Source organism: Staurois parvus, unplaced genomic scaffold, assembly GCF_062004578.1.
Source record: "Staurois parvus isolate SC_StPar_1 unplaced genomic scaffold, SC_StPar_1.0 ptg001302l, whole genome shotgun sequence".
In the NCBI taxonomy this organism is placed as follows: domain Eukaryota; kingdom Metazoa; phylum Chordata; class Amphibia; order Anura; family Ranidae; genus Staurois; species Staurois parvus.
Window position 1 is genome coordinate 2,100,706 of NW_028319098.1, and position 27,872 is coordinate 2,128,577.

Genomic DNA, 27,872 nt, shown 5'->3' on the forward strand with positions numbered 1-27,872 from the left:
CTATGCACTTTATGTAAAAAATTGTGAACTTGCTGATGGATGAAAGTAAAAAAAACGTTGCGTTAAATTCCGCTTTAAAAGAGCTTTAACCAACATTCGGATAGGTACACATTAAAGTGTTACAAAAGTCTACATTTATTTTTTCAATTAAATTAACAAACATGTTATACTCACTTGCTCTGTGCAGTGGTATTGCACAGACCGGCCCTGATCCTCCTCTTCTTGGGTCTCCTGCCAGCAATTTCGGCTCCTCTTTTGTTTGTGTGTCCCCCATAGCTGTTTGCTATGGGGACATACGTTACATGCACGCTTCCGACCTGTGTGTTTTTGGAGCCGTGCTCCATAGACATACACAGTGAGACTAAGCCCCCTCACCCATTTCCCCTTCACTACATTTGATTGACAACAGCAAGAGCCATACGCTCTTGCTGCTGTTCAAGCCCCTCTGCACAATGCTGATCTCTTCTCCCCTCTTTCTCTTTACAGCACAGGGAGACTGAAAACATTTTTCACCTTAATGATAGCATTGCCTTTAAAGTAAAAAACATGTTTAGGTTTAGTGTCACTTTATGGCAAACCTGTCATTAAAATGTACACATACAGTGGGGCAAAAAAGTATTTAGTCAGCCACCAATTGTGCAAGTTCTCCCACTTAAAAATATGAGGTCTACCTATGATGCCAATTACAGGCCTCTCTCAACTATGAGAGACAAAATGAGAAAAAAAATTCAGACAATCACATTGGCTGATTTGGAAAGAATTTATTTGCAAATTATGGTGGAAAATAATTATTTGGTCAATATCAAAAGTTCATCTCAATACTTTGTTATATATCCTTTGTTGGCAATGACAGAGGTCAAATGTTTCCTGTAAGTCTTCACAAGGTTGGCATACACTGTTGCTGGTATGTTGGCCCATTCCAACATGCAGATCACCTCTAGAGCAGTGATATTTTGGGGCTGTCGCTGGGCAACACGGACTTTCAACTCCCTCCAAAGGTTTTCTATGGGGTTGAGATCTGGAGACTGGCTAGGCCACTCCAGGAACTTGAAATGCTTCTTACGAAGCCACTCCTTCGTTGCCCAGGCGGTTTCTTTGGGATCATTGTCATGTTGGAAGACCCAGCCACGTTTCATCTTCAATGCCCTTGCTGATGGAAGGAGGTTTGCACTCAAAATCTCATGATACATGGCCCCATTCATTCTGTCCTGTACATGGATCAGTCGTCCTGGTCCCTTTGCAGAGAAACAGCCCCAAAGCATGATATTGCCACCCCCATGCTTCACAGTAGCTATGGTGTTCTTTGGATGCAACACAGCATTCTTTCTCCTCCAAACACGACGAGTTGTGTTTCTACCAAATAGTTCTATTTTGGTTTCATCTGACCATGACATTCTCAAAATCCTTTTCTGGATCATCCAAATGCTCTCTAGCAAACTTCAGACGGGCCCAGACATGTACTGGCTTAAGCAGGGGGACACGTCTGGCACTGCAGGATCTGAGTCCCTGGCGGCTTAGTGTGTTACTGATGGTAGCCTTTGTTACGTTGGTCCCAGCTCTCTGCAGGTAATTCACTAGGTCCCCCCGTGTGGTCCTGGGATTTTTGCTCACCGTTCTTGTGATCATTTTGACCCCACGGGGTGAGATCTTGCGTGGAGCCCCAGATCGAGGGAGATTATCAGTGGTCTTGTATGTCTTCCATTTTCTAATTATTGCTCCCACAGTTGATTTGTTCACACCAAGCTGCTTGCCTATTGCAGTTTTAGTCTTCCCAGCCTGGTGCAGATCAACAATTTTATTTCTGGTGTCCTTCGACAGCTCTTTGGTCTTCACCATAGTGGAGTTTGGAGTGTGACTGTTTGAGGTTGTGGACAGGTGTCTTTTATACTAACAAGTTCAAACAGGTGCCATTGATACAGGTAATGAGTGCAGGACAGAGGAGCCTCTTAAAGAAGAAGGTACAGGTCTGTGAGAGCCAGAAATCTTGCTTGTTTGTAGGTGACCAAATACTTATTTTCCACCATAATTTGCAAATAAATTCTTTCCAAATCAGCCAATGTGATTGTCTGGATTTTTTTTCTCATTTTGTCTCTCATAGTTGAGGTCTACCTATGATGCCATTTACAGGCCTCTCTCATCTTTTTAAGTGGGAGAACTTGCACAATTGGTGGCTGACTAAATACTTTTTTGCCCCATGGTAAATAGGCAACATGTAGTCCCTAATCATATTATATTAAGTAAAATAGGACCACTTACTTGCATTGAGACTGCAAAAAGTCTATTTTTAGACTTGCATTTATATACAGTGCAGGAAATAAGTATTTGATCCCCTGCTGATTTTGAATGTTTGCCCACTCAAGAAAAGATCAGTCTAAAAATCGAATGGTAGGTGTATTGAAATACTGAGAGACAGAATAGCAACACAAAATTCAAACGAAATGCATGTCTAACAAATTATGCACTGATTTACATGTTCATGAGGGAAATAAGTATTTGATCCCCTTCACAAAACATGACTTGGTACTTGGTGGCAAATCCCTTGTTGGCAGTCACAGAGGTCAGACGTTTCCTGTAGTTGGCCACCAGGATTTCACACATCTCCAGGAGGGATTTTGGCCAACTTCTCTTGGCAGATCCTCTCCAAGTCATTAAAGTTTGGTGGCTGACGTTTGGCAACTCGAACTTTCAGCTCCCTCAACAGATTTTCAATCGAATTAAGGTCTGCAGATTGGCTAGGTCACTCCAGGACCTTAATGTGCTTCTTCTTGAGCCACTGCTTTGTTTCCTTGGCCGTGTGTTTTGGGTCATTGTCATGCTGGAACACCTATCCACGACCCATTTTCAGTGCCCTGGCTGAGGGAAGAAGGTTTTCACCCAAGATTTGATGGTACATTGCCCCGTCCATCGTCCCTTTGATGCTGTGCAGTTGTCCTGTCCCCCAGAGCAGAATGTTTCCACCACCGTGTTGGACAGTTGGGATGGTGTTCTTGGGGTCATAGGCAGCATTCCTCCTCCTCCTACAAACACGGCGTGGAGTTGATGCCAAAGAGCTCGATTTTGGTGTCATCAAACTACAACACTTTCAACCAGTCCTCCTCTGCATCATTCAGATGTTCAGTGGCAAACTTCAGATGGGCCTGGACATGTTCTTTCTTGAGCAGAGGGACCTTGCGGGCACTGCAGGATTTCAATCCTTGTCGGTGCAGTGTGTTACCAGTTGTTTTCTTGGTGACTGTGGTCCCAGCTGCCTGGAGACCATTGACAAGATCCTCACGTGTAGTTCTGGGATGATTCCTCACTGTTCTCATGATCATTGACACTCCACGACGTGAGATCTTGCATGGTGCACCAGACCTAGGGACTGACAGTTGTTTTGTATTTCTTCCATTTGCGAACGATTGCACCAACTGTTGTCACCTTCTCAGCAAGCTGCTTGGAGATAGTTTTCTAGCCCAGTCCAGCCTTGTGTAGGTCTGCATTCTTGTCCCCGACATCCTTGGACAGCTCTTTGGTCTTTGCCATGATGGAGAGTTTGGAATCTGATTGTTTAAATACTCCTGTGGACAGGTGTCTTTTATACAGGTAATAAAATTAAATTAGCAGCACTCACTTTAAGAGTCTGCTTCTAATCTCTGCTTGTTACCTGTATGAAAGACACCTGGTAGTCAGAAATTCTGCTGAATGATAGGGGATCAAATACGTATTTCCCTCATGAACATGCAATAATCAGTGCATAATTTGTTAGACATGCATTTCTTTTCACTTTTTTGTTGCTATTCTGTCTCCCAGTGTTACAATACACCTACCATTCGATTTTTAGACTGATCATTTCTTTGTGAGTGGGCAAACAATCAAAATCAGCAGAGGATCAAATACTTATTTCCTTCACTGTAGGAGGATCTGCAAGACCTATCTGCACAACGGCAGAGCCTGCATATTTATTGAGTAAATATGGCTGCCTCTGTATGCATATATAATCACAAACTATACATGGAAACAAGGTTATTGTGCATTAACCGACATCTATATGATTACTTACTTTACTCCTGCATCAAACGTTGCTGTGTGGCTTGGCCTAGCACCGTTTTTGCAAGGAAAGCACACCAATGGGGTCTTAGGCCTAGTGCGCATGTGCACCACAGCTCTATTATTCCTGTGGACAATGGTTTGTACTCCACCGAATAGCTGGGGGCTGCCCTGAGTATGGACCAGCCATTAGAATGTGTGAAGGACTCAGGGGCAGGCTACACTAAATGGGGTGAGCGATCTGTTGTAAAGGACCAAAAGTAAATTTGTTCTTTAAGCTGAGCTCTTACACGTGAGAATTAAAATGCAACTGGTGATAAAAAATTTTGGGTACAAGGCAAAATATTTGTAATGGCTCTGACTTTGATCAGTAGAGTGACCTTCTAGTCATTAAAGCAGAACTTTCATTATATAAAGAGTTTAATCTCTTCTCTGCCGCATTTGTATAAATGTGACATTTACATTGCCTTATTATGCTTCTTTTGATGAAGTTCTCTTGAAGTTCACAACTAAAATCCATTCTGGCAGCCGGTTAAAGGTACCATTTGCATGTAATATTTCTGCTTAATGGATAACAAAGTGCAGTTCTTACCTGTGGCATTAGTGATATAGTTGAAGGGTACCTTGCTGCACAGCTGATTTTGTGACATTAGAGATTACAATATTCTTCCTTTTTTCTCTACTAAAAGTGAGCTGAATTTTAATACTTCAATAACGGACACTTTCACCTCCTTCCTGCCCAGGCCAATTTTCTGCTTTCAGCGCTATCATGCTGTGAATGACAATTGCTCAGTCTTTCAACACTGTACCTAAATTATTTTTTTTTCACACAAATAGAGCTTTCTTTTGGTGGTATTTAATCACCACTGTATTTTGAATTATTTGCTAAACAAACGAAACAAGACTGAAAAAAAACGGTGTTTTTCATTGTTTCTGTTCTAAAATTTAGCAAATAAATAATCTTTCTTCAGAAGTTTAGGTCAATATGTATTCTGCTACATTTCTTTGGTAAAAAAAACCCAAAGCAGTGAATATTGTCTGTAGGAAAGTTATAGAGTCCACAAACTATGGTGTATATATATCTGAAAATCAAACCTGATGTACTTGACAGCCTCATTTGTTGAGGCACAAAAATGCCAGGGCAGTACAAATACCCTCCAAATGACCCCTTTTTGTAAAGTAGAAAGTCCAAGGACTTAATACTATCCAAGGCCAAGAACTCATACGCATGTTTAGTCCCTCACATCTTTCACCAGCAAAATGCCACTGGGTTATCTTTGACTGGGGGTCTCTAATACACCAAAGGCAAGTGAGGGAGAATCAGGTGGGCAGGAAACTTCAGAGTCCCACAACTGCATCGAATGTAGCAGAGTCGGGTCTGAGAGAATGGGCCTGTATTGTGGCGGGGTCCATAGAAGGTTGAAAACTGGAAAGGGGGAGCAGTCCATGATGGCTATATGAACCCAGGTAGGAATTTCGGTGTTAGTATAAACAGACACAAGAGGGGCAATTTGGGTGGCAATGTAGTAAGATTTAAGATTAAGGACAGCTAAGACCTTTCTAAGCTAAGCACACCCTCCTGACCGCATGCCTGAGATAAGGGCAGATGGATTATAGGAAGTAATTGCTACATAAATCATCTGACCTTACTCAAGATGGCCACAGCCAGAAATGCTCGAGGGATGTAGCTGCTGACTTTTAAAAAAACAGCCACTCACCTGTCCCACGATCCCGCTTTGCCCCCGCCGCAGCCTGTCCCACCGGCCTTCCTGTATTCCAGGCGCTGGCATCTTCAGTGTGGGCACCTGGCTGTGCCAGCTTGTGGCTTCACAGCCGGGTGCCCACTGCGCATGCGCTTCCTGAATGGCCCCATCGTCTTCTGGGATCTGTCGCGTGTCCCACAAGACTTCGGGGAGGGAGGGTAGGAGGACAACGTCCGCTTCCTATCGCCTAAGCAATCGCAGCAGAAGTGGGAGCGGGTACCTGTCAAATTCGAGTACCTGTTCCCTTCCCCCACTCCCAAAAGGTGCCAATCCTGAATGGGGAGCGGGGGACCAATCTTTAAAGCAGAACTTCCCCTTTTGGGTGGAACTCCGCTTTAACTGCAGCATAAATAGGTCACTGATCTGGCAGAGCTGTGTAAATCTGAGGACTGGATTAAAAAAAACTGCATATAATAATTTTTTTTTTTTAAATTAAGAATTTGCAAGTAGTTCGTCTTGGTGCTCCCAATCCAGAATTTATAATGTCCTTTTCATTAAAGTGCTGTGTGCTCAGGTAAATCAAACAAAGTGGTGCTCATAATGTGCTCATCAATCGGTCACCCCTGTTGTGACCACACTCATCAGATCAGGTTGACTCCTTGCTCTAAGCAAAAGAGTCAGACAGCACTTTAATCTGGTGAGGAGCTTCTCCTTCTCCCTCACTCCCTGTTGCTCTCCCTTCTCTCCTTCCAGCTTTCAGTACAAGAGCATAGCAATGGATGAACTGGTGCCTCAAATAAAAATCAGAGGGGAAGAGGGAGCCCTCATAGTGTAGTATTGACTTTATTAAAAGATAGGTTGTAGATTTACACTTACAATGTAAATAAAATCATTCCGTCTTATATGTAAACTTGCTGGGCAGTAAAATTGCGGTCCTGGAATGTCGCTATCCACGTGTGTTCCACGGATCGAATGTGACGTCACTGGGAACCAGAAGCTCCATCCAAGTTCTGGTTTCCACTGGCCTGGTCCTATGATGACCACTTTCAGAACACAAAGAATAAAAGCTACTAAAAATACAGTTTTTTTTAAAAGTTTAGCTATCCTTTGTTACAAAATAGCTACAGAGCAATTATATTTACAATGTTAGATCAATTTTATTGATAAAAGTAGACAGTCTGCATGTACTTTGTTTACAACTCACCCTGATGTTTGTTATTTTTCTTATTTACAGCTCTTACAGAGACAGCCATGATAACTGCTGGAATGAGTCTTCGCATGGAGAGCCTCCACCAGAGATTGAAGTTGCTGAGGTGGCAGATCCAGATGAAGACATGTAATGTGCCTGTATACACTGGACAGGTTGTGCTCATCTTCATGTGTTTATGTGCCATCCAGTGAAGTCGTAGAGCCTTTAACTCACTAATGCAGGATGTTTACATGCACAGATAACACTAAGACAAGAAAGTGCCGTCTTTGCTGCTATGTGGCCAGCCCATTGAAGTTTTCTATACAATCCGAGGACATAAGGGGGCTTGCACCTTAGAACTGAATAAACAAAGCCCATCTTTTGATTCTTGTACATTAATGATACATTTCTGTCTAGCTGTGCCTGTGTGAGAATGGCATTGTTTGAAGCACTTTTGTAGAAGTCCACATTAATCTCATCAGTGCCACACGGGCCTCTTCTGCTTTGCCAAGTCTGCTTCCTGCTTTCTTTCTTTTTCCACACAAAGAATCACTTGTTTCCTGCTGTGGATGTTGCCAATCGTGTTATTTTAATCAGCAGCGGCTCAGAGAGAGATTTTCTAGTAACTGAGCAACAACATATGAGTACAGGTTGTCCTATTATTAGAGCAGTGTGACTCGTGTAACTCTGCTGTGTAGGCAGCACACCTGACCTCCAGCAACTCCCTTGGAGATTCAGTGTCAGTTTCAATGAAGACCTGAAACCTTTGTGTACTTTGGTGCTTCAGAAAGCACCTCAATCTAAGGGATGGTTAAGTGGTTACTCTTCAGTTTGATAGAGAACCTGTCATGAACGGAGATGGAATTCAATAATACTGCCTGTCAATTTATGTATAAAATATGAACTGCTCTTACCCAGCATTGTTGGTCTTCTAATTGCTTGTGTTATGGTCCTCTGCAGTGCAAAATCATGTGTCCCATGTCTCAGAGAAGAGCTATAGCTGTGTTTCAGGTGACACCTTTCCTCACACTGACCATTGAGGTGAGATCACAACATATTGGATATAAACAATATTTAGAGATAACTGCACTTTCAGCTCAGATCATGACTGCAAGGCCCGCATGCCCTCCCCCTTCTGCCCCTCAAGGCTTGCAGCCTCCTTCAGTTTCTACTGTGCTGCTGTTACTCCCACACGCCACTAGAGGGAGACCTTGGGAAGAGGGTTCTGTAATAAACTGGATTTGTATCCCGCCTATGAAGAACTTAATTATCCTACGAGTATATCTCCGTTCATGGCAGGTCTTCAAACACAATCCTAATTTCCAGATGGTTTTATAGATATATACATTTATACATATATATATGTTCCAATATTTTAACTATGAATTTAGAAGTACCAAATTCCAAAGTATTTATATATTGAGAAGAAATGGATGCTTGTGTACGTTATGCAGTGTAAAGGAAAGCATTTTTTTTTTTTTTTTTTTTGCTAAGCTTGCATCTTTGATGTGGAAGCAAATAACTCATCTAACAGTAGTTAGTCACATTCAACTGGACTTGTTCAGTAATGTCGAAGACGTTTCATAGCTTTCAGCATTACAGAACAAGTCCAGTTGAATGTGACTAACTACTGGATATGCCGTGACCTGGATCAATAAGAACCTTCACAGACGAGCACGTAACTTGTTTTGCATTCTGCACCATGGTTAGCTGGTCTTCTTATGTGCTCTGTATTATATTTTTTTGTTTCCTTGATAAGTTTTATGTTTTAATATTGAGAAGATATACAATGTGGTAGCCAAAGCAAAATTATTGTAATGTAAATGGTATATCAGAGGCAGCCATTTTGTATCTTAAGTTATATTTGGCCAGAGAATGCACAAGGAGCTAGTGACATCACTGTACCCTGAAATACAGACAATTGAGCACACGGGGTGAAACATTTTAAAGTAGCATTGATTGTTTCAGACACATATACGTGATTTTTCCACCAGATTGCACTTTGTCTTCAATTCTTAAGGGGTAATATGTTCAGGCTCAGGGAGTTAGTAATGAGGCATGCAGGAAACTGATGGATAAGCTTTTCTTACTGCCATGTTCCTGATCGAGTCTTCTAATGGTTCTTTGTTGAGTATTTCCCTTTCTTGGTCATACAGCAAGTGCTGTGGCCCAATAAACTCCTATGGAGAAACTAGTGTTTCACTGACAAGTGGTTAAAAAAAGAGGCTGCTATAAGGTCCAAAGAAGGAAGATCATGGCATTGGACCTTTCACAGACAGAAACCGTAAACTGAGAACATAAAGATCAGACCAAAATTAAAGTCATTGACCAATTATCAGATTTCTTTTTTCATTTTATTAGAGAATAAAAAAGGACAGCTGGTCTCTATGGGCATATCATCCACTTTTCTGCTCTGTTTCATTTCTCAAGTTTTTTTTAAGATGGTTCCCTTGTTGTAAAGCCTGCCCCTCCCCAGTTCATGTTCTTTCTGCATATTGGTGGGTAGTAGCTTAAAGCAGAACTCCCGGAATTCAGCTACTTTGTAAACTGTGCTGGGTTAGTAGGGGTTAAGTCCAACAAGGTGCACACCACCTTGTAGACTGATATTATTTACAGTTTGCATTTTCTCTTAGTGTTCAGAGTATAACTATCGCTATGTTTCCAGCACTCCGACGCTGGACCCTCTGGTCTTGACTCTTGAGGCTTAAAAGTTGCATGTAGCTTCTTTGCCCACCCGTCCCCTCCTCCTGCCCAATCACAGAAGCCATTGTATTCTGTGAACTCATTCACAGAATACAAAGGCTTCTGTGAATGAACAGCAGAGGGGAGGGGACTGGCATAGATGTTAAGTGTGAGAACACAGCACATCTCAGAGCCCCATGAGTGTAGTGATAACTGCGCTCCAGAGCTCTGTAAAACTGTCATGTGATGTAAATTTAAGAGGTAAGTCCAGGAGATGGCATGCACCTTGTTGGGCCTGACTCATAGTATGCCAGCATATTTAACAAAGTGGCTGAATTCCCAGTGTTCAGCTTTAAAGAGAACAGTGCCTCTTTGTTTTTAAGCCATTTCTAAAGAGACACGTCTTTGTTCATGTTGTTATTTCTCACATGCAGTAAATGAGTCCCATTTCTAGATCTACAACATTGTATTCTATTAGTTGAAGAAAGTCAGTTTAAAGCTTACAGATAATATCACATGCATTTCTAGTGTGGAAGTCATTTTATATATTACCACTTCTTTTGTATATTTATTACAAATAGGTTGTATTGGCACACTTGTGTTTGTAAACAATACAGTATAAGGGCCAGTTCATATCAAAACTTGATACTGGAAACCCATTTTCCATGTGCATTTCCTGCACCGTGTTCAAAATGCCCTGCACTTGAGATCTGCAGCAGGTGTCATAACGACACCCCAAATGCAAAGTGTGTTTGCCTGCACTGGATTGCATGGTACAGTAGCATCATGTGATCCAGTTGCTGTGTGTTTTATAAAGTAGTGCCTTCGCTACTTTTGGTGTGGTCTGACATGATTTACGTGGATCTCATTTGAATCACACTGGAATTCACGCCTCTTTCCTATGATTGCGAACCAGCCCTTAAACTAGGACCTGTTAGTGATGCCTCAAGATCTAAGTTTGTCTCATGACCATTAGCTTAGTCCGCATTCACATGGCCTTATCAATATTATGCAGGATCTTGCTGGCCGCTAGATCCTCAATAAAAAGTTGTCCGTACACTGTTAGATTTGTGCTACCAGTATACATGGGCCTTATTGGCTGCTGCTGCAGGCGCAGAATGACCTCCGCCTATTCTGAAGAAGTGGGCTCCTTTTGAGCATGCACCACCACATAAATGACTCATTCAGAGGAGCTGTAAACATCAATAGTGTGTAATGACTGACAGCGCTGCTGGCTACACATTGTTCATATTTACATATTGGTTCTGAGCAGTGGCAGTGGTCAGTAGAGTCCAGGTACACTGTACTCTATAGAATACTAGCACAAGGGTTTACATGCATAACTACAGTCCAAATACAGATCATAAACACAGATTTTTCTATTTTTTTATGCTGCCTTATGGGACATATTTACTGCTGCATGCTGTGTTTTTATTGCCTGGAGTCCTTATTATCTGATATGTGACAAATTAATCTTAAAATGTTACTAAACCCACAACAGTAAAATCAGTCTGTATATGCAGTAAAGCATGCTTGTTATACTCACTGTGGACCCTAAGGGGTTAATCCTCTGCTTTGTGTAAAAAGGCTGTTTGATCCTGCCTTCTCTTTTACCTCCCTTTCTTCCACAGACCCCAATCCATCTGCTGATAGTACAGAGACATACGAGACACTCTGCAAATGCTCAGTTTGGTGTGTGTTACTAGAGGGGAGGGTGTATGTAATCAGCACACGGCCAATCAACATTGTCAAAACAGAGGGTCAGGGGTCATGCAGCCTCATAGGATAGTCAGAGGAGAATGTAAACTCCTCCTACAAGATTAACCAGTGCTCAGCTGGGCACTGATAGAAGTCACAAGACTGCTATATAATTGCATTTCCCTGTTCTGTGTACTGTGGAAGACCAGATATAGTGAATGCAGGATCCTGGGTTTAGTAACAATTCAAGGTCTAATAAACAGTGGACGTCATAAAAACGCCAGTAGCATTAGCTGTAGAATGCTGTGTTTAAAAACGCAATCTTTGTCACATCTCTTAGCATTTTTGCATTAGCATTTTTTTTAGCAAAACTATACTCCCACAAAAGCCTAATAGCCATGTTTTGCAGCGTTAAAGCATTATTACAGCTGAAAAACTCCTCTTCAAACACAGCAGTTCTGGGCTTTTTTTCCAGCCTGAAAACGTCCCTGCCAAAAAACTGATAAAATCCTATGTGTGCATGAATACATAGGATAACATGCTGGGGAGTTTAATGGTTGTAGAAAAAACTGCCTGATGCGCAAAACAGCAGCTGTAAAAATGCCCAGTGTGCACGAGGCCTTAGGCTTTCTACAGATATATGCATTGCAGTAACACAGACATTTCACCATGCATTGCCGTAATGTATGGCAGTGCATTGTGGTGCCATTCATTTTTTCTTGCAATAGCAGCTCATGAATGGGCTACCCTAACACAATGTACTTTAACATGAATGCAGCAATGGGCCACAAAGGTCTGAGGGAGGCCTTAAATGTGGGATATAAAAAAACTCCTCTTGTTTATATTCATTTGCGTAGAGTAGTTTTCAGTAGTAGTCATTCAGTAATACCACTGCTTGTTAGTCACTTGACAGGCTCTGGAATGTTTGTCTTGCGAAATGACTATTGCCAAAATGCTTATGATAATATCTACACCTAAAAGAAAACATGTACAGGAGTAACATGCAGGCAGTCATTGCTGACTTCTACTTCTTTAAAGTTTGAGTTGTCTTCTATGCAGATCCAATGCCTCTGACTTGGAATAAGTATTACCCATGTAAAAGACTCAAGAAAAGAGAACAGATGGCCAGGTAACTAGCATTTTCAAAATATAGTCAGAATTAGCAGCCTACATGTTTTTCAGTACTTGGATACTTTCTGTGCTCGACTGCAGCCATATTCTTTTTATCTTTTGGGTAGAATGGAAAAGGGTTAACATTTTTCAGATGGTGATCCCTGTCTAGGACAATCCATATACAAAGAACTTGGAGCGCCACTCAAAGCACTACAAAACTTCCCCCTGCATTCCAAAGCTTAAATCAGGTGCCGACTTTCAAACAATCTCTTCCAGCGTTCCGATTTGCGGCGTTTCCACCTTCTGTTTACCAAGTAAGGTGATGATCTCTTTTACCAAAAAATAGAGGTCGGTGCTGTCCCCGGGACAACTGCACGTATGAACAGGTATACGAGCAATATCGGAAGTTTCTGTCCCTCCTCCCTCTGCTAGAAAAGAAATGTTTTTTGGTGTCTTTGCCTGTTGGTGTCTTCCTATTGCTTCTTTTAGGAAATGTCTGCCAAAGGACGGACAGTAGTTCAACGCTGACAGAGGCTCTAACCCTTCCACACTCTTTTCCAAATGAAATACAATTTGGCTGGAGTTTAGCTTTAAGGGCTTAGCTGCACCGTAACTTCTTCCAGTCTCCTAGTAGATTGGAAAGAATCTCGTTTTAATAGTTGCTTCATTTGGAACATGATGTAAACTGTAGGTGACACATCTGATGACTGGAGTGATCTCTTGTTATTAAGCTATTCACAATCCCATGTATAGTTGAGCTTTTGGAATTTAACAGGAAAAGTCATTTGTATGGATATTCTTGTTTGCAGTTTTGAATTTTCTTTTTAGGGAAGAGTGCCTTTTTAAGACATTTATAGCAATATATGTCTACACTTCATTGGTTATAATTTTTTAATGGTAAAGTGATGCATTGTTTGAAATGCGCTGTTTTATACTGTATATTCATTAAAATGTGTATAGTAATGTTGCAGAGAGCACTAGTTAATCCAGTGTGGTTTCTGAACATCACATTATTTTGGCACATACAGTTTCATGTTTCTTCAAGTTTCTGTAAATCATAAATGCATTTGTGTACAATATAACAGTATATGATGTGTGTTTTATGCTTGATTCATATGTTAAGCAACTCACCTGCCACCATTCATAAGGATTATAAATCTTTTCTATAAGAGTGTATAAGAGTTACTGATACTAGTCAAAGCAGAGACCCTTTTAACCCCTTCGCTGCAAGGCCCTGAGCTCCACTTTTAAACTCAGCTGGCTGGACCATTTTTGCAATTTCTCCATTGCATTTTATTTTTCACTACAGCTTTCAGAGTTTATAAAAGCCCACCCAAACCATATATTTTCTGAAAGCAAATGACCAGTAGAATAAAAATACCAGTAGAATAAAAATAAACTGATTTTTTTTGGACCCCTTGATATTTGCGCAAATGTTTATCAAAACAATATTTTCACGAAAAATATACTAAAATCAGTATGATCAGATAAAAACACAGCACATTTTAAAAAAATTCCTGCTAGATTCCTACTAAATATAAAAGTTTAACCTGTATCGAGGTAATAAATAACAAATATTTGCAAATTTTATAGTTCAACCTTTTTAGTGAAAATTGAATGTACGCAAAACGCATATTTCTGTAAAAAATCTGGAGGGTTTCATTTTTCACTTACAGCTTTCAGAGTTTGTAAAAGATCCCCCCCCCCCCTTTCCCCAAACCATATATTTTCTGAAATCACATGACTAGTAGAATAGAAAGAAGGCGCTACTGATTTTTTAGGCCCCACAGGAGTTGTGCAATGGAAATGATCAAATTGCTGTTTTATCTAAAAAAAAAACTTTAAAATCCTTATTAGCATACATAAACACAACATAACTTATAAAATTCCTACTAAGGCCTCATACACATGGGGGTGTATTAAAACGTATGCCCATGGAGGGCCGTGTTTACCCACACAGGTGCTCTGTGCATCCCTGTGCAGGGAGTCCCATTCATGTCAATTGGGATACAGTGGCTGGAAGGACAGATCTGACGTCCATGCAGGTCTGGTGCATGGCCCCAAATGCAGACAGTGTGAGTTTAGGGACATGTACCCACACGGATGTCAAGTTGGGAGCCGTGGCTCTGTCCATGCAGCCACTGCATCCCAATTTACATGAGTGGGACTGCCTGCACTGGAATGCATTGAACACCTGTGCATCCCCCTGCAGCCGCTGTGTCTTAATTGACCATGATGGGACAGCCTGCATGAGACAGAAGCCGTGTAAATTGCTGTGCAGCTAAACAGCCTCATTGTAGTATGCCCCGTGTGAATGAGGTCCTAGGCCCTTGTTTAAACTTGAGGGGGGCAGCAAAAAAATGCTATTGAGCTGCGTTCTGGCATTCCTTATTTGGGTGTTATCAGAGGATGTATCATAGTAAAATACATATCAGATGTTGACACATTTATTACCTGCATTGTGCGTAACCGTAAGATTCAAGTTACATTGCCTTCAATGTTACAACTTTCATACATAATATGAATTGTCCTCAAACAACTTTCATGGAGCAATCTAATTCCTCTGATAGGTAACCTGAAGTAAAGAAGGCAGTCAAATACCAGAACAGTATATGAAATTCAAATTTATAGGATTTGTTAATAATAGTCAATTTGTATGTTGACATTTGGTCCCAAGAACTTTGAGGGTTTGTTAGGGGAAAAAGAGCCAAAAAGAGAAGACACTGCAGAGGAAAGAAGCAAAAGCTGAAGGTGAACAAAAAAATCCTGGAGCCTTTCAGCTTGCTATTTTTATAAGAGAAACTAGACATGGAGAAATATACAGGCTTCTTTGTGAAATGTGTTCAGCATGTGAAGTCAGAACAATATGTAAAATGTGCACCAACTAAAAGAGTGATTCTCCTACAACAAAAACTGCCAAATCCTTGTTTTCATGAATAGATGTAGACAACAATCTGAAGCATGTACTTTGTAAAACTAATATAGTGTACTTTATCCATGAATGATAAAACCCATGTACTAATCAATATGAGTATCTACAACAGAAAAGGAAAGAAAAAGTGCTAAACTAATATTTTGAGAACATCCACTGTGAAAATATAATCTAAAGAATAAACTCTGCTTTACAGCTCTCCCATAAATAGACCATAGAAGGTTAAATAAAGTGCCTTAGTAAAAGATGCTGTTGTCAGGGGTAACAAGAGAGGTGACAAATAGGAAAGACATTGAGATATTCAGCTTGGAGTCAGAGAAACCGCTAAGGTCCCTTTCACACGAAAGGTCCGATAAGGTCTGCCTGTCAGTTTTTCGGGAGGACCTGATCGGACCCCCCATTCACCCCTATGGACCAGCAGATGTTAACAGACTTGTGTCTTTTTACACCTACCTACCTCCAGTCTGATCTGGTCAACTAAAAAAACAGAAGGGGATCCGTTACCCTCTGTCAAAGTGGATCAAATTGGAGGGCAGTCAGGTGTAAACGGACAGTGGAGTTCATTTACTCCCAGCTGCCCATAGAGCTGAATGGACTCTGTCCATATCCACTCTGCATAAAATGAACAGACACGGCCCTGTCACTCACCCGCTCTGATCAGCAGACATATTCCCTGCTGATGAAAGCAAAGTCCACCCCGTGTGAAAGGGACTTAGAGGCCATGGAGGAACTACAGTAATATCAGTGAAGCGTGCTGCATCCAGTCAAGGATGATTTCCCCTACAAAAATGGCAATGATTCCATTTCTATACTGTATGTTTTTAAATGGTTTAACAATTTGGAGATATTTATATGTTTAATGCTATTAATCTTTGCCAAAACACATACAATGATATTAATGTAATGGACAGTTTCTTTCTGTAGGGCTTGTCACCATACATTTTTTTTGTACTTCCATAGATTTTATAGAGCTCTCCAGTGTACATTGGCATGATATTAGGCATAGCAATTACCCCAGCCTAAACGTCTTGCTACTGATAGATTTACCCACATTAAGCTAGAGCTACACAGGAGGTTTCTGTAACCCCAACCTGCTAGTAGTGATTAATAGCTAGGATTAGCAATTGATTGCTAAACAGGTGGAACAAATGACTCCCAATGGAGTAAGTTTCAGAAGTAGTAGTGTTCACAACAATGTGCAGTTATTCACTACAAGATGCTAATGCCTGCTATTTATGTAGCTTGCAAAGATTTTTACAGGGTGGAGAAGGGTAAAGTGATTGTTAACCTCAGACAAAGCATATCCCTCTATAGCAAGGTTTCTCAACCAGGGTTCTGTGGGGTTCCAGAGGTTGCTAGAGGTTCCATCACGCAATGAGAAATTTCTGCCTCTCAGATAAGTTCTCACTGACACCGTTGATCCTTTTAGCTACCTGTAAGATGGGAATTCTTCCCAATGACCACAAGTGTAAGGAGCATTCTTTCTACTGACTATCACACTAATGTCTCATGAGTTGTAGATGCAGAAATTTTTAGAAGTTGTTCCCTGACAAAGAAAAGTTGTTTCAAGAGCTCTTCTATGTAGGTTGAGAAAGTCTTCTCTATAGTGTGTACTATAAAAGCACTAAGTGTCATTTTTGTCTGTTGCTTCATTCCTCTGCTATCAGCATGAATCACTTCTGACTGGGGAGGGAGCTCCAGTACACAGTCTGTGATTGACAGCCTCAGCCCTGTTTCTGTGAGCGTGAGCTGTGTCAAGGTGGGTGTGTTCCTTCCCTCCAATCAGCTCTTGGAGTTCTCCTTACTGAGCTCTTCAGTGTGTAATTTCAGCTCTCTGCCCCCTGTTTTCTGACAGCTCAGACACGCTTTATAAATTCTAGACTTTTAATGGATGTAGAGAAGAGAAGACTGCTGACAAATGGGTACAACTTATGTAAGAAGATTTGTTTTTTCTCTGTGTATCACCTAAGCCCAGTCACTCCACTGGGTGTATGTAAGGGTTTCCAACAACTTTAAGCTGGCCATACATAGTTCAGTTTTTTCATTCAGCCAGCGGGGCTGAACGAACAAAACTGAACCAGTTCCCCCATTCACACATTTGAGGTAGATGGGGGGAGGGATCCTCCCTGCTGCACTATTGTACTCTGATAGTGGGGAGACTATCCTATTATCAAAATACACAGATCAGCGCTGCAGCTGCTGATCAAGCAGCTTTTATCTAATGGCGGTTCAACAGAAGTCAATCTATCAGTCAACTTCTGTTCAACTGCATGCCACATATGGATTGAAATTCAGCTGGTCCCTGCTGAACAAGCCAAATTTTGATCCATCTATGGCCACCTTTAGGTTTTGCATTGCTGTATCCCCATTGGAAAGATTTCCTTCCCACTTTCTGTGCTAACACTGGAGGCACAAGGTGTATTACCTCAGACATACAGTAAATATAATTGTTTTATAGTAGTCTGTGTTACTTCCCTGAGTAGGGTTTGTGGGTGGATTTTTAGATTTGCATGTTCCTGAAGTTAGAATAGATGTGAGCTGCACTCTTCATGACTGCTAGTATGGGTAAGCTTAGGGCTATTTCAGCAGAATGCACTTGTAAAAGCTTGTCTTCTGGCCACCTACTGTAGCTAAGAAAAACTGGGAGGGCCAGAAAGGTAGAGAAAAGTGATAAACAATATTAAGGAGTAGGGAGTAATTAGTAAAATATGTAAATTATAAGGTGACAATGTGTAGAGGTCAACGTTGCCTTTAACATATTTGTGCAAGAGTAACAGTGAATTGTAGCTCTTAGCAGTAAACCACACGCCTTACCTGCAGTTCTGTCTATTTTTGGGTACACTATTCCTTTTTTTCTTTGTGTAATCTGATGTAAAAAATACAGATTTATTTATATTGCATATTGCCATAACGTTAGATTGGAATGTTTAGAGGAAGAAAAATGTCCAGCTGCAGTAAAAGGGTTTATTATACGAGCTTGTCTTAATTAAATTGTGTTTCACATTCGGCTTATACATTTAAAATGTTCAATTATGGCCATTTTATATGGGCTTGTTTTGTTTTTTTTTATCCTTGAAATATGTATACATTTTGGTACAATTAGCTTTTTGTTTTTTTTTTTTATTTAATTTAAATTGACTATAGAAGAGCAAGGTGTGCCTATTGGGAGACACTGACAGACATAAAAAAAAAATCTGTCAGAGGTAAGAATAATCCTTTTCTACTCTGTCCACAAAAAAAAAAAATACATTTTTGGCTTTAACCTCATTTTAGCCTTATTTTACATATGCTGCAGGAAAGGTTTGTCTGAACTGAATAATGCAGAAGATAAAAACCAGCATATAAAGTAGCAGTTTTGGTGTGTGCAAGCAAAAAACAATGCTTCTTTTTATTTCTAAATAGTATCTTCTAGTTGTAAGGAACTGCTGCCTATCTGCCCCTCCTACATAGCTTTATGCTACCCTGCAATCAGATTTATGTTGATCTTTACCTTCATTCTTTTTAATTGTATATAACCCCAATATAAGAATTTTGTACTTTTAAAAACCTTTTCTTGGACAAAGGTTTTCAGGTGAGAACACTAGCAAACAAAGCTGTTAGGATAGCCCATAAAACCTCTCTCACTTCCAGCAATGCTCAATTTTATAGCAAGCAAATAGGAGGATTCAGCAGGACAGACAAGAGGGCGGCCTGTGTTTGAAACTGTGCTCTGTGCTGTCAGACAAGAATTTTTCAGGTAGGTAAAAAAAAATCCTTATTTTTTTTTCATCGTAAAGTACAACACACCATTATTCAATAATTGGGATGTCCCCAAGCAATACAGCTAAGGGGTGGGCAAAACCGCAAACAATGCCAACAGGCCCCAAAAAGGGAATCAGATTCCTAAACTCAAAGAGCGGATTGAACCACCTTATGGCTGAAGCTAGCGTCAGCAGTGGCCACCTGGTAACACTTAAAAAGTGAGTGAACAGAGGACCAGGTGGTGGCTTTGCAAATCTGAGAAATATATGCCTGGTGCTAAAATACCTGAGAGGTACCTACTAAAAGAATCAAAAAGCCTTAAAAGGAAATTGATCCCATTTTTCAAGGCATAAACATTCATGATAACCTGCCTAATCTACCCAGAAATGATAGAACAAGACGCCCTGTGAGAGCCCACAGGCAGGGCAAAAAGAGAATCCAAATTTCAGATAGAAGCAGTGGCTGGGAACTAAATTCACATTGTGCTCACCACACGAGTGTAGAGAAGACTCCTTGGGATGCCTTGGAGCTGGGCAAGCAGAAGAAAGGACAATGTCCCAATTAAGTTAAAAAGTTGAAGCAACCTGCAGGAGAAAGGAGCCCAAGGCCTCAAAACCACCTTGTCCCTATGAAGAGCAAGGAAAAGTTCTTTCCAGATTAGGCTGCCAGTTCAGAGACCAGTATCTCTGACATAACAGCCACAAAACAAAAACACCTTACAAATATCCTAAATGGGCTCAAATGGAGGCTTCGATAGAGCTGACAGGACCTGATTAAGATCCCATGGTGAGACTAGATGATAAATGTCAGCCACTTTACCAGCAAATGAGCCACCAGAGGTCTGTGAAAGAGAATAGCAAAGGCTGAAAACTTGATCCATCAGGGTGCTACTCCAGCCCAGACCAGAGAAAGGACAGGACATGTTCTATCGAGTATTGATTATGGTGAAACTGTTGTGCTCTGCACCATGCAAAGTAAACCTTCCAAGGCAATTCGGCCTTCTGATAGGTTGATCTTGCTTTAATCAGCGTCCCATCAGGACTGTGGCTTCAACAGCCAAGGTTTTAACACCAACAACAGTGAATCAGGATGGTAGACTGGCCTTTGGGAGAGCAGGTTGGGTCAATCAGGAAGTGCCCACAGAATGGCTTTCAGGAACTGGAAAATGTCCAAGTACCGAGTCCTGAGCCAGTTTTGGGGCTACCAAGATCTCCAGTATGCCCTCCAGTCTTGATCTTTCAAAGCATCCAAGAAAGAATCTGTAATGGAAGGAAAGTGTATATTAGCAGGACATGATCTTGTGAGGTCACAAGTGTAACTACTTCAAAGTCCTGTAGATCACCTAATCCTGGCCACCTTTTTGTTGAAACAGGATACCAACAGATCTGCATCTGGCATCCCCCAGATGTCCTGTATAATTTTGTGGTGAAGAGATCTGGCATCCAGTCACTGACTGAGGAAGTCTGGCTGCTGTTTGTCTACAGCCAAAAAGGCTGAAACATGCCTTTTGGCCCAACTCACAATTAGTTCCACTTCTTGAAGTGCTACACAGCTTCTGTTGCTGCCCTGAGGATTGATATGAATCACATTTGTGAAATTGTCTGTCTGAACTCTTGTCGGTTTTCACTGAAGCTGGTCAATCCACTGCATCCACTTAGCTCAAGAATGTTGATGGAAAGTCTGAACTCCCACAAGAACCCCCCTCCCTTGGACCGTTTCTGTCCCTAGGAATCCCAACAGGCTAGCATCTATTCTGACAATTGTCCAGGTTAACGGGAGAAAAGACTCCAGATTCCAGTGCAGGGCTGGTCAGGGATAGCCTGGTCTTGGGAGACCAGCGCATGGGGTGGCACAGAGACTGAGGGAGTTGCCACACTGAGTTGCAGAGGCCTCAAGTAAGGCTGGGTAAATAATGCCTCAAAGGATGCCACCATGAAGCCCAGTACTCTCATTAAAAATCAAACCAAAGGAAGCTTCTTAGAGTGAAGAGTCCACACATGAGTATGGAGGGTCAACACCTGGTCCCAGTGAAGAAACACCAAGACTAATTACAGGTACTCAAGGCAGTGGGTCAGATCCAACACAAACTTCACAACCATTTATAGTTTTACAGCAGCCCTGCAATCCAGCATTCCTGCCCTAAGGAAATCACTCTGCCTACCCTTATGCACACAAAGTAGAGTCCTGGGACAACTCCCAGGTATGGGGTGGGGGAGGGGCTGCGTGCGAAGGTAGGTTGGGGACATCCTACATATCCACTACACTAGAGTACTTCATCCAGTTTTGCTAATGCCATGCTTAACCATAGGTAAAAGATTTGCCCCTTCTCTTCCTGCTGCTGTGGATTGCACAACAGCTTTGAAAGAGACAGCCGATTCATAAGTGCAACTTGTCAGTAAAAAAAAGTTATAATAATAGATCTTCAAGCCACAGACAGTTTCTTATATCTTTAAAGGGCTCTATGGGTGAGATCTCTGCACACGAGTTCCTTGTGACCATTATGATGGGTTTCCACCCTCCATGTTAGTTTCTTATATTAAAGAAAATGTCCTAGAATATGCAAAAGTGGGCAGCAGAGGCATAGCTTGAAGCATGTGAGCTACGATGCAAAAGTTGACCTGCCCCCCCCCCCCCACTACCTTCCATCATGGGACAAGATGCTCCCACCATACACTAAGATATGATAGCTGTATGGTGGCTGTCTCTCTCTTCTCTCCTGCTGCCATCTGCACATGCACACAAATGGAGGGCAGGAAGGTCACACTCTAAGCTATCGAGCGAAAGCAATAGGTTTGTATGTAAAAGAGAAAACTCAGCAGGCCCTCTGACTTCCAGATCCAAATGCAAGACTACTGCTTTCACCCAGCAGCTCATAGTGTGGTCTGCCTGCCCCCTCCTTGTGTGCACATGCAGGGGCGGAAGGGGAGTACTGGGCTGGGTATAGAGCTGATCAATGAGTGCCAGTGCAGATATCACACTTTTTTTTTTTGTAAATACCTTTCTTTTATATGTTATTTAACAGCACCCAGTTACCTCTCTCATGGCCAGGCTGCAGTGATATGGAGGTGCAGGATATTAGGGAAATGTAATACTCCCCTTCCTGGTAATGACAAATGCCTTCCTGCCTCCTCTTGGTATTCACAGATGACCCCTCCTTCAAGAGCCCCCCTACTTCAGCTAATCATAGATGACCCCCTCCTCCTGTAAAGACAGATGACTTCCCTTCCTGGTAATGACACATGTCCCCCCAGCAGGTAATGACAGATCAACCCCTCCTCCCACCAGGTAATGACAGATGACCCTTCCCCTGCCACCAGGTAATGACAAATGACCCTTCCCTCCCCCCACCAGGTAATGACTGATAACCACCTCCTCCTCCCACCAAGTAATGACAGATGACCCCCCCCCAACCACTACCAGGTAATGACAGATGATCCCCCCAACCACTACCAAGTAATGACAAATGACCCCCCTCTGCCCCACCAGGTAATGACAGATGACTGCTCCCCCACCAGGTAATGGCAGATGAACCCTTCTCCCCCCACCAGGTAATAACATGACCAATCCTACCAAGTAATGACAGGTGACCCCCACCCACCAGGTAATGACAGATGACCCCCCTCTCCCCCACCAGGTAATAACATGAACACTCCCACCAACTAATGACAGAAGACCCCCCCCCCCTCTCTCTCACCAGGCAATGACAGATGACCCTCTTCCCCACCAGGTAATGACCCCCACCTTCAGGTGCCCTCCTCGTATTGTCACACGGCCCCCCAGAGGATTACTGATCCCCCCCCATCATGGTAATGTCACATTACCCCCCCCCTTTATGCTAACAATGACAGGTTCCCCATCCAGCTCAGCATCTGCTCATCCTGCTCAAACTGTCACAGTAAAATCTGCAACCGCTGGAGCCTGCAGACCCTCAGGGGCCGCTCAGGAGGTGGTACCGGATTTTGTGAAATTTTTGTGTGAGTGTGAGCAGGAGTTGTGGGGAGGTGTGTGTCTGTTCTATGCACGGATCTGACCGGTATATTTTTACCTCCCCATTGACCGCAGTGCCAGCTCCTGGACAGTGCTCTCTTCCTCCTCCCTCACTCAGCCCGGTGACAGCTTGGTGTCTATCCTCACCTACTTGCCAGCACTAACACTTCCCCATTAGGCAGGGCTGGCCTCACACCGTCCTTCCTCCGCTACTCTCTGGCTCAGGACTTGAAAATAGAGCCCAAAATGTCCCAATTGCTCCAGATTACGCTTTGCCCATGATAGTGACAGGAAGACAGCATGGGTCCCCCTGGAGCATGAGCGGGGTCACAGTTGTCACCCCTGATGCTATGCCCATGGTGGGCAGGTACAACCACAACTCTCTGGTGGAAAAGAACAGATTTGGGAATGATGGCAGGGACATTTCATTATTGAAATAACCAAGATTCAGCATTTGTGTCTCATTTTGGGGATTTCACTTTCTGTCCCATCAGAAAGCAACAAGAAATATCCTACAGCAAAGAAAATCATCTCAAACAACTGCTAATGGGCAAGTGTCCTCGTTGGGAGATTTTACCGTCTGTTCCCATTCCAGTGACTATTAACAACTTTAGATTTTCTGTACTTTTCAAGCCTATTTACAGTGTCAACGAAACACAATGGATCAAAAAATGCATTAAATCCTATTGGGCAGCAGAGCACAGGGCACATGCATTGTACTCTGCATTACAGTATGTTGTGGTGCTGTTTGCAATGAATCACATCAAACTGCGCATAGAGTAGGTGCATTGTGGTACTAGACATTGTACCAACACACAAATGTTTGTATGGCTATAAACCCCATGACAATGGTCTTTAGGATAAACACAGAAGGTAAATGTTCCTAGCAGGGACACAGGTGGTATTACAAAAACTACATTATACAGATCTAATTTTTCTTTTTTTCCCCTCAGTGCATTTCAGTTCTGATGAATGAGGAGTGCCTAAACATGTTGGCTGTATTAACTTAATATTAAATAATGAAAAATCAGCTTGGACGCTACCATCATTGGTGTGGATTCTACCCAGGGCTCCCAGTCTGGGGTGCCTTGTTTGATGAGAGTAGCCTAACCAGAGCCAGTGAGCTATAAAAATTGAATTCACATTTGATTACATTGGACTTTAATATTGTAAAGAGCTAGCATCACACCGCCACACTTTCTGCGCAATACAAATCTGGTTTGGCTTTAGATTATTATTATACAGTATTTATATAGCGCTAAAAGGTTTGCTCAGCGCTGTACATTATAGTGGGGGACAGAACATGAGATAATACAGTAACAAAACAAAACACGAGGGATTCTAGGGCCCTGCTCTTTCGAGCTTACAATCTAGGAGGGAGGGGATAGTGGTACAGGAGGAAGTGGCTGTGGGGGAGTGGAGGAGATCGGCTGTTAGGTGAGGGTGGGGTAGGCTTCCCTGAAGAGATGGGTTTTCAGGGTGCGCCTGAAGGTGAGGAGGGTAGGTGACAGTCTGATGGATTGGGGTAGTGAGTTCCAGAGGATGGGGGAAGTCCTGCAGTCGGGCATGGGAGGTGGAGACCAGGGAGCTAGAAAGTATGAGGTTTTGTGAGGAGCGAAGATTACGGGTAGGGTGGTATTTGGGTATCAGGTCGGTGAGGTAGTTTGGGGCAGCATTATGAATGGCTTTGTATGTCTGTGTTAGTAGTTTGAATTTAATGCGTTGGGCAATCGGAAGCCAGTGGAAGGAATGACAGAGGGGGGTGGCAGAAGCAGAGCGGTTGGTAAGGTGGATGAGTCTGGTCGCTGAGTTCAGGATAGACTGAAGCGGGGATAGTCTGCGATGAGTTAAGCCGGTGAGAAGGGAGTTGCAGTAATCCAGACGTGAGATAATAAGGGAGTGAACGAGTTGTTTAGTAGTGTCTGGGGTTAGGAAGAAACATACTGTATTTTGGAGATGTTGCGGAGGTAAAGCCTGCATGAGTTTGCCAACGATTGGACATGGGGTTGGAAGGACAGGTTTGAGTCTAGAGTGACACCTAGGACTTTGGCTTGCGGGGTGGGGCTGATGGTGGCGTTGTTGGTCGTGATGGAGAGGGTGGGGGCACGGGCTGGGGGGAAAATCAGGAGAAAATCTAGATACTCTTTAAAGAGGGTGTGCAAAGCTTTAATCAATATACTGTACATATACAAGTCTTTGGCCAATGTGCTTATCTGAGAATATTTGGGCAAACCACACTGCTTTCTATAAGGCCCTTTCAGAGTTTTTCAATCTGATTTTTTTTTTTCAGTTTTTCCAAACAAAATTGTAATAAAGCCTATCTAAATATTTCAGAGTTTAAATATTGGGAGCTCGAGCTCTGAACTGCTGGTGCAATCAATTAATCATATTTCTTTCTTTCCTGTTTTAAATACACCATCTATGTACAGTATTTCCTGTATTCACATCACTAACTGTGATAATACTTGGGATACATTTCTATCAAACCGTTGGGAGTCTAGATAGCTTAATCCCTAGTGACAGAATAAAAGGTAGTTCATCATTTGGGAGGAACATTGCACAAAGAAGCTGCTTAACAGCTCACATCAAAATTACTTGATTTTATTACCATCTGTGAAACTGTTTTATGTTGTTAGCCAAGGGCATTACAGGTTCCTGTGCATGAAAAAAACAGAATACAATTGGAATTCCCCTGGTTAAATTAATGTTCTCTGGAGAGATGTGGATTAAAAGAGGCAGCAAAGAGCATAAAAACTCATTAAAAAGTTTTGATGTCAAACCTACAAACTTTTCTGAACTTTCTTTTTAATTCTGAGTGACATACTAATAATGGGATCTTAGGTCTGTTCACTCTATTAAAATTCTGCTCCAAAATAGGTAACACATTTAAAGTGAACCTGCTCTTCACCCATGCAGAATACAGAAACAGGTTTGCTAAAGTGGATGCCATCCTGCTGCCTATACCCCCCTCCAATGCCCAGTTCAGCCAATGAAGAAGAAAAAATCCTATGTGAGCTATGTCACTAAGGCTAAGACTCTCATTCCACTCTGTGACAATATTAGGCCTGGTAATTGGACACTCAAGCACAAATCACTGCATCATGGGAGAGTCACATGTTTCCCCATACCCAGAAATACCAGAGTACATTGTAGAGAGTGAATGGGCAACGGACAAGCAAACAGTAAATATAACCATTGGGTATAGAGGAGGACAGGTAGGCTATGTCACTTGAACCACTTAAAAGTGAACCTGCAGCTTTTGAATATACCAGCCCCCCTTCTTCAAAGCTACTGTTGTATCTTCGATCCCTCCATCTTTATCAGTGAGATTTAGAAATTTGTGTAAATATCTCAGACCTCTGTTAAGTAATGTTAAAGTGCCTGCCTCCTCTTGTACATTTTGAGAGCTTCTGCTTGTTGGAAGGATGAGGATATACACACTTTTTGGAAAGGATCATCCAGACATTCTTAGTGCGGGGGTCCTTGCAGACTTATGTCCACCTCCATACTCACCTGGGTGGACGTGTTGGACCTCCAACTGGGATTGTTTTTAACAAGATATTTCTGGCTGATAAGTATTAGGGGTTGTCAATGCTATAACCCTATTCCAGCCCCTGAAGAGAATCGTCTTAAAATGCATCAGAAAGTTCCCACCTAATCCCACTGTTTTACTTCTTTTGGTGAAACAAGTAGGAGAGGACTTGTATACAGAGTTGATGCCTTAAACTGACCCATAAGTTGTCAGTAGACGTGTATGTTTCAATAAGAATTTATTTTCAGACTACAATTTTATTTACGAAGATTCTAATGTATATGAATCTCCAAATGGACATAGTAATGAATGTCACTGAATCTGAAAAAAGTTGTAACGAAATTAACGAATGCCTTTGTTTCACTCGGATGACATCACATGAGGCAATAGTAGTCCAGGCCCATGGGAAAATGAATTCAACTTTCAAATTTGTTCAATAATTCAGATTCAAGTACATTTGTGATTTAAATTTAATTTGTAATTGTCACAGTCAGTATGTTCCACAGTTTAATGCAATTCTTATGTTTGAAAAATTCATGGCTGCCAAATTTTGCATTATATTTATGCAATTGCATCCAAAAATATCAAATCGTTTCAATATATGAATAACAAATCCACTCAAAATTTTGAACTTGAAAACTAGTAAAAATCAATCTTCCGAAAAAAAACAGCAACTTTTTTCAAATCCACCCGAACCAACGAATATAAGAAACCAATGCTGAAGATACAAAATTATTTTCGAAAACGAATCGGTTCAACATAACAAATATGATAAAATTCTTCAAAGAAGAAATGCATCCAAAACAAAATGAAAATTTTTGGCATGCACACTTCTATTTATCAACCATGATGTTTTATATTATTTCATTTTCAGAATTAATAAAATACAAATTGTGTGGGTTTTTAATGAAAATATGGTTTCATTGTAATGTTATATGCCCAATGCAATTTCAGTTTGTTCTATAGTATTAAAATGCCTGCCTGCCTGCCTGCCAGCCAATCAGTTGACTGGCATGGATGTTGATGTCATTGTTACCTCTCCTATTAACATAGGTGTCATAGCAGAGAGTTGAGTCTATAAAGGAGGAGAGAGACTGGAGAAGGCATAAGGCTGCATTCTCCACATGTAGCACTTTTGTCTGGCCATTGGGAGAACCCATGGCCAGAGGCACAGGTGACCAACTGCCTAGAACTAGCATGCCTGGAGTAGAGGTAAAGGGGGTGGCACATTGGGCTGCAATGATTACAGCTACTTTGTATTGCATTGTA

General features: G+C 41.8%; 1 protein-coding gene across 1 annotated transcript in view; it reads left to right on the top strand.

Moving 5' to 3' along the window:
* SNX16 (sorting nexin 16) overlaps nt 1–13,493 on the top strand; it is a 52,092-nt gene extending 38,599 nt beyond the window's left edge. The window contains exon 8 of the mRNA XM_089660982.1: nt 6,964–13,493. Coding sequence (XP_089517108.1) covers nt 6,964–7,069 — 106 coding nt within the window. The 3' untranslated portion in view covers nt 7,070–13,493. The remainder of the gene's footprint in view (nt 1–6,963) is intronic.
* The last annotated feature ends 14,379 nt before the right edge of the window (nt 13,494–27,872 follow it).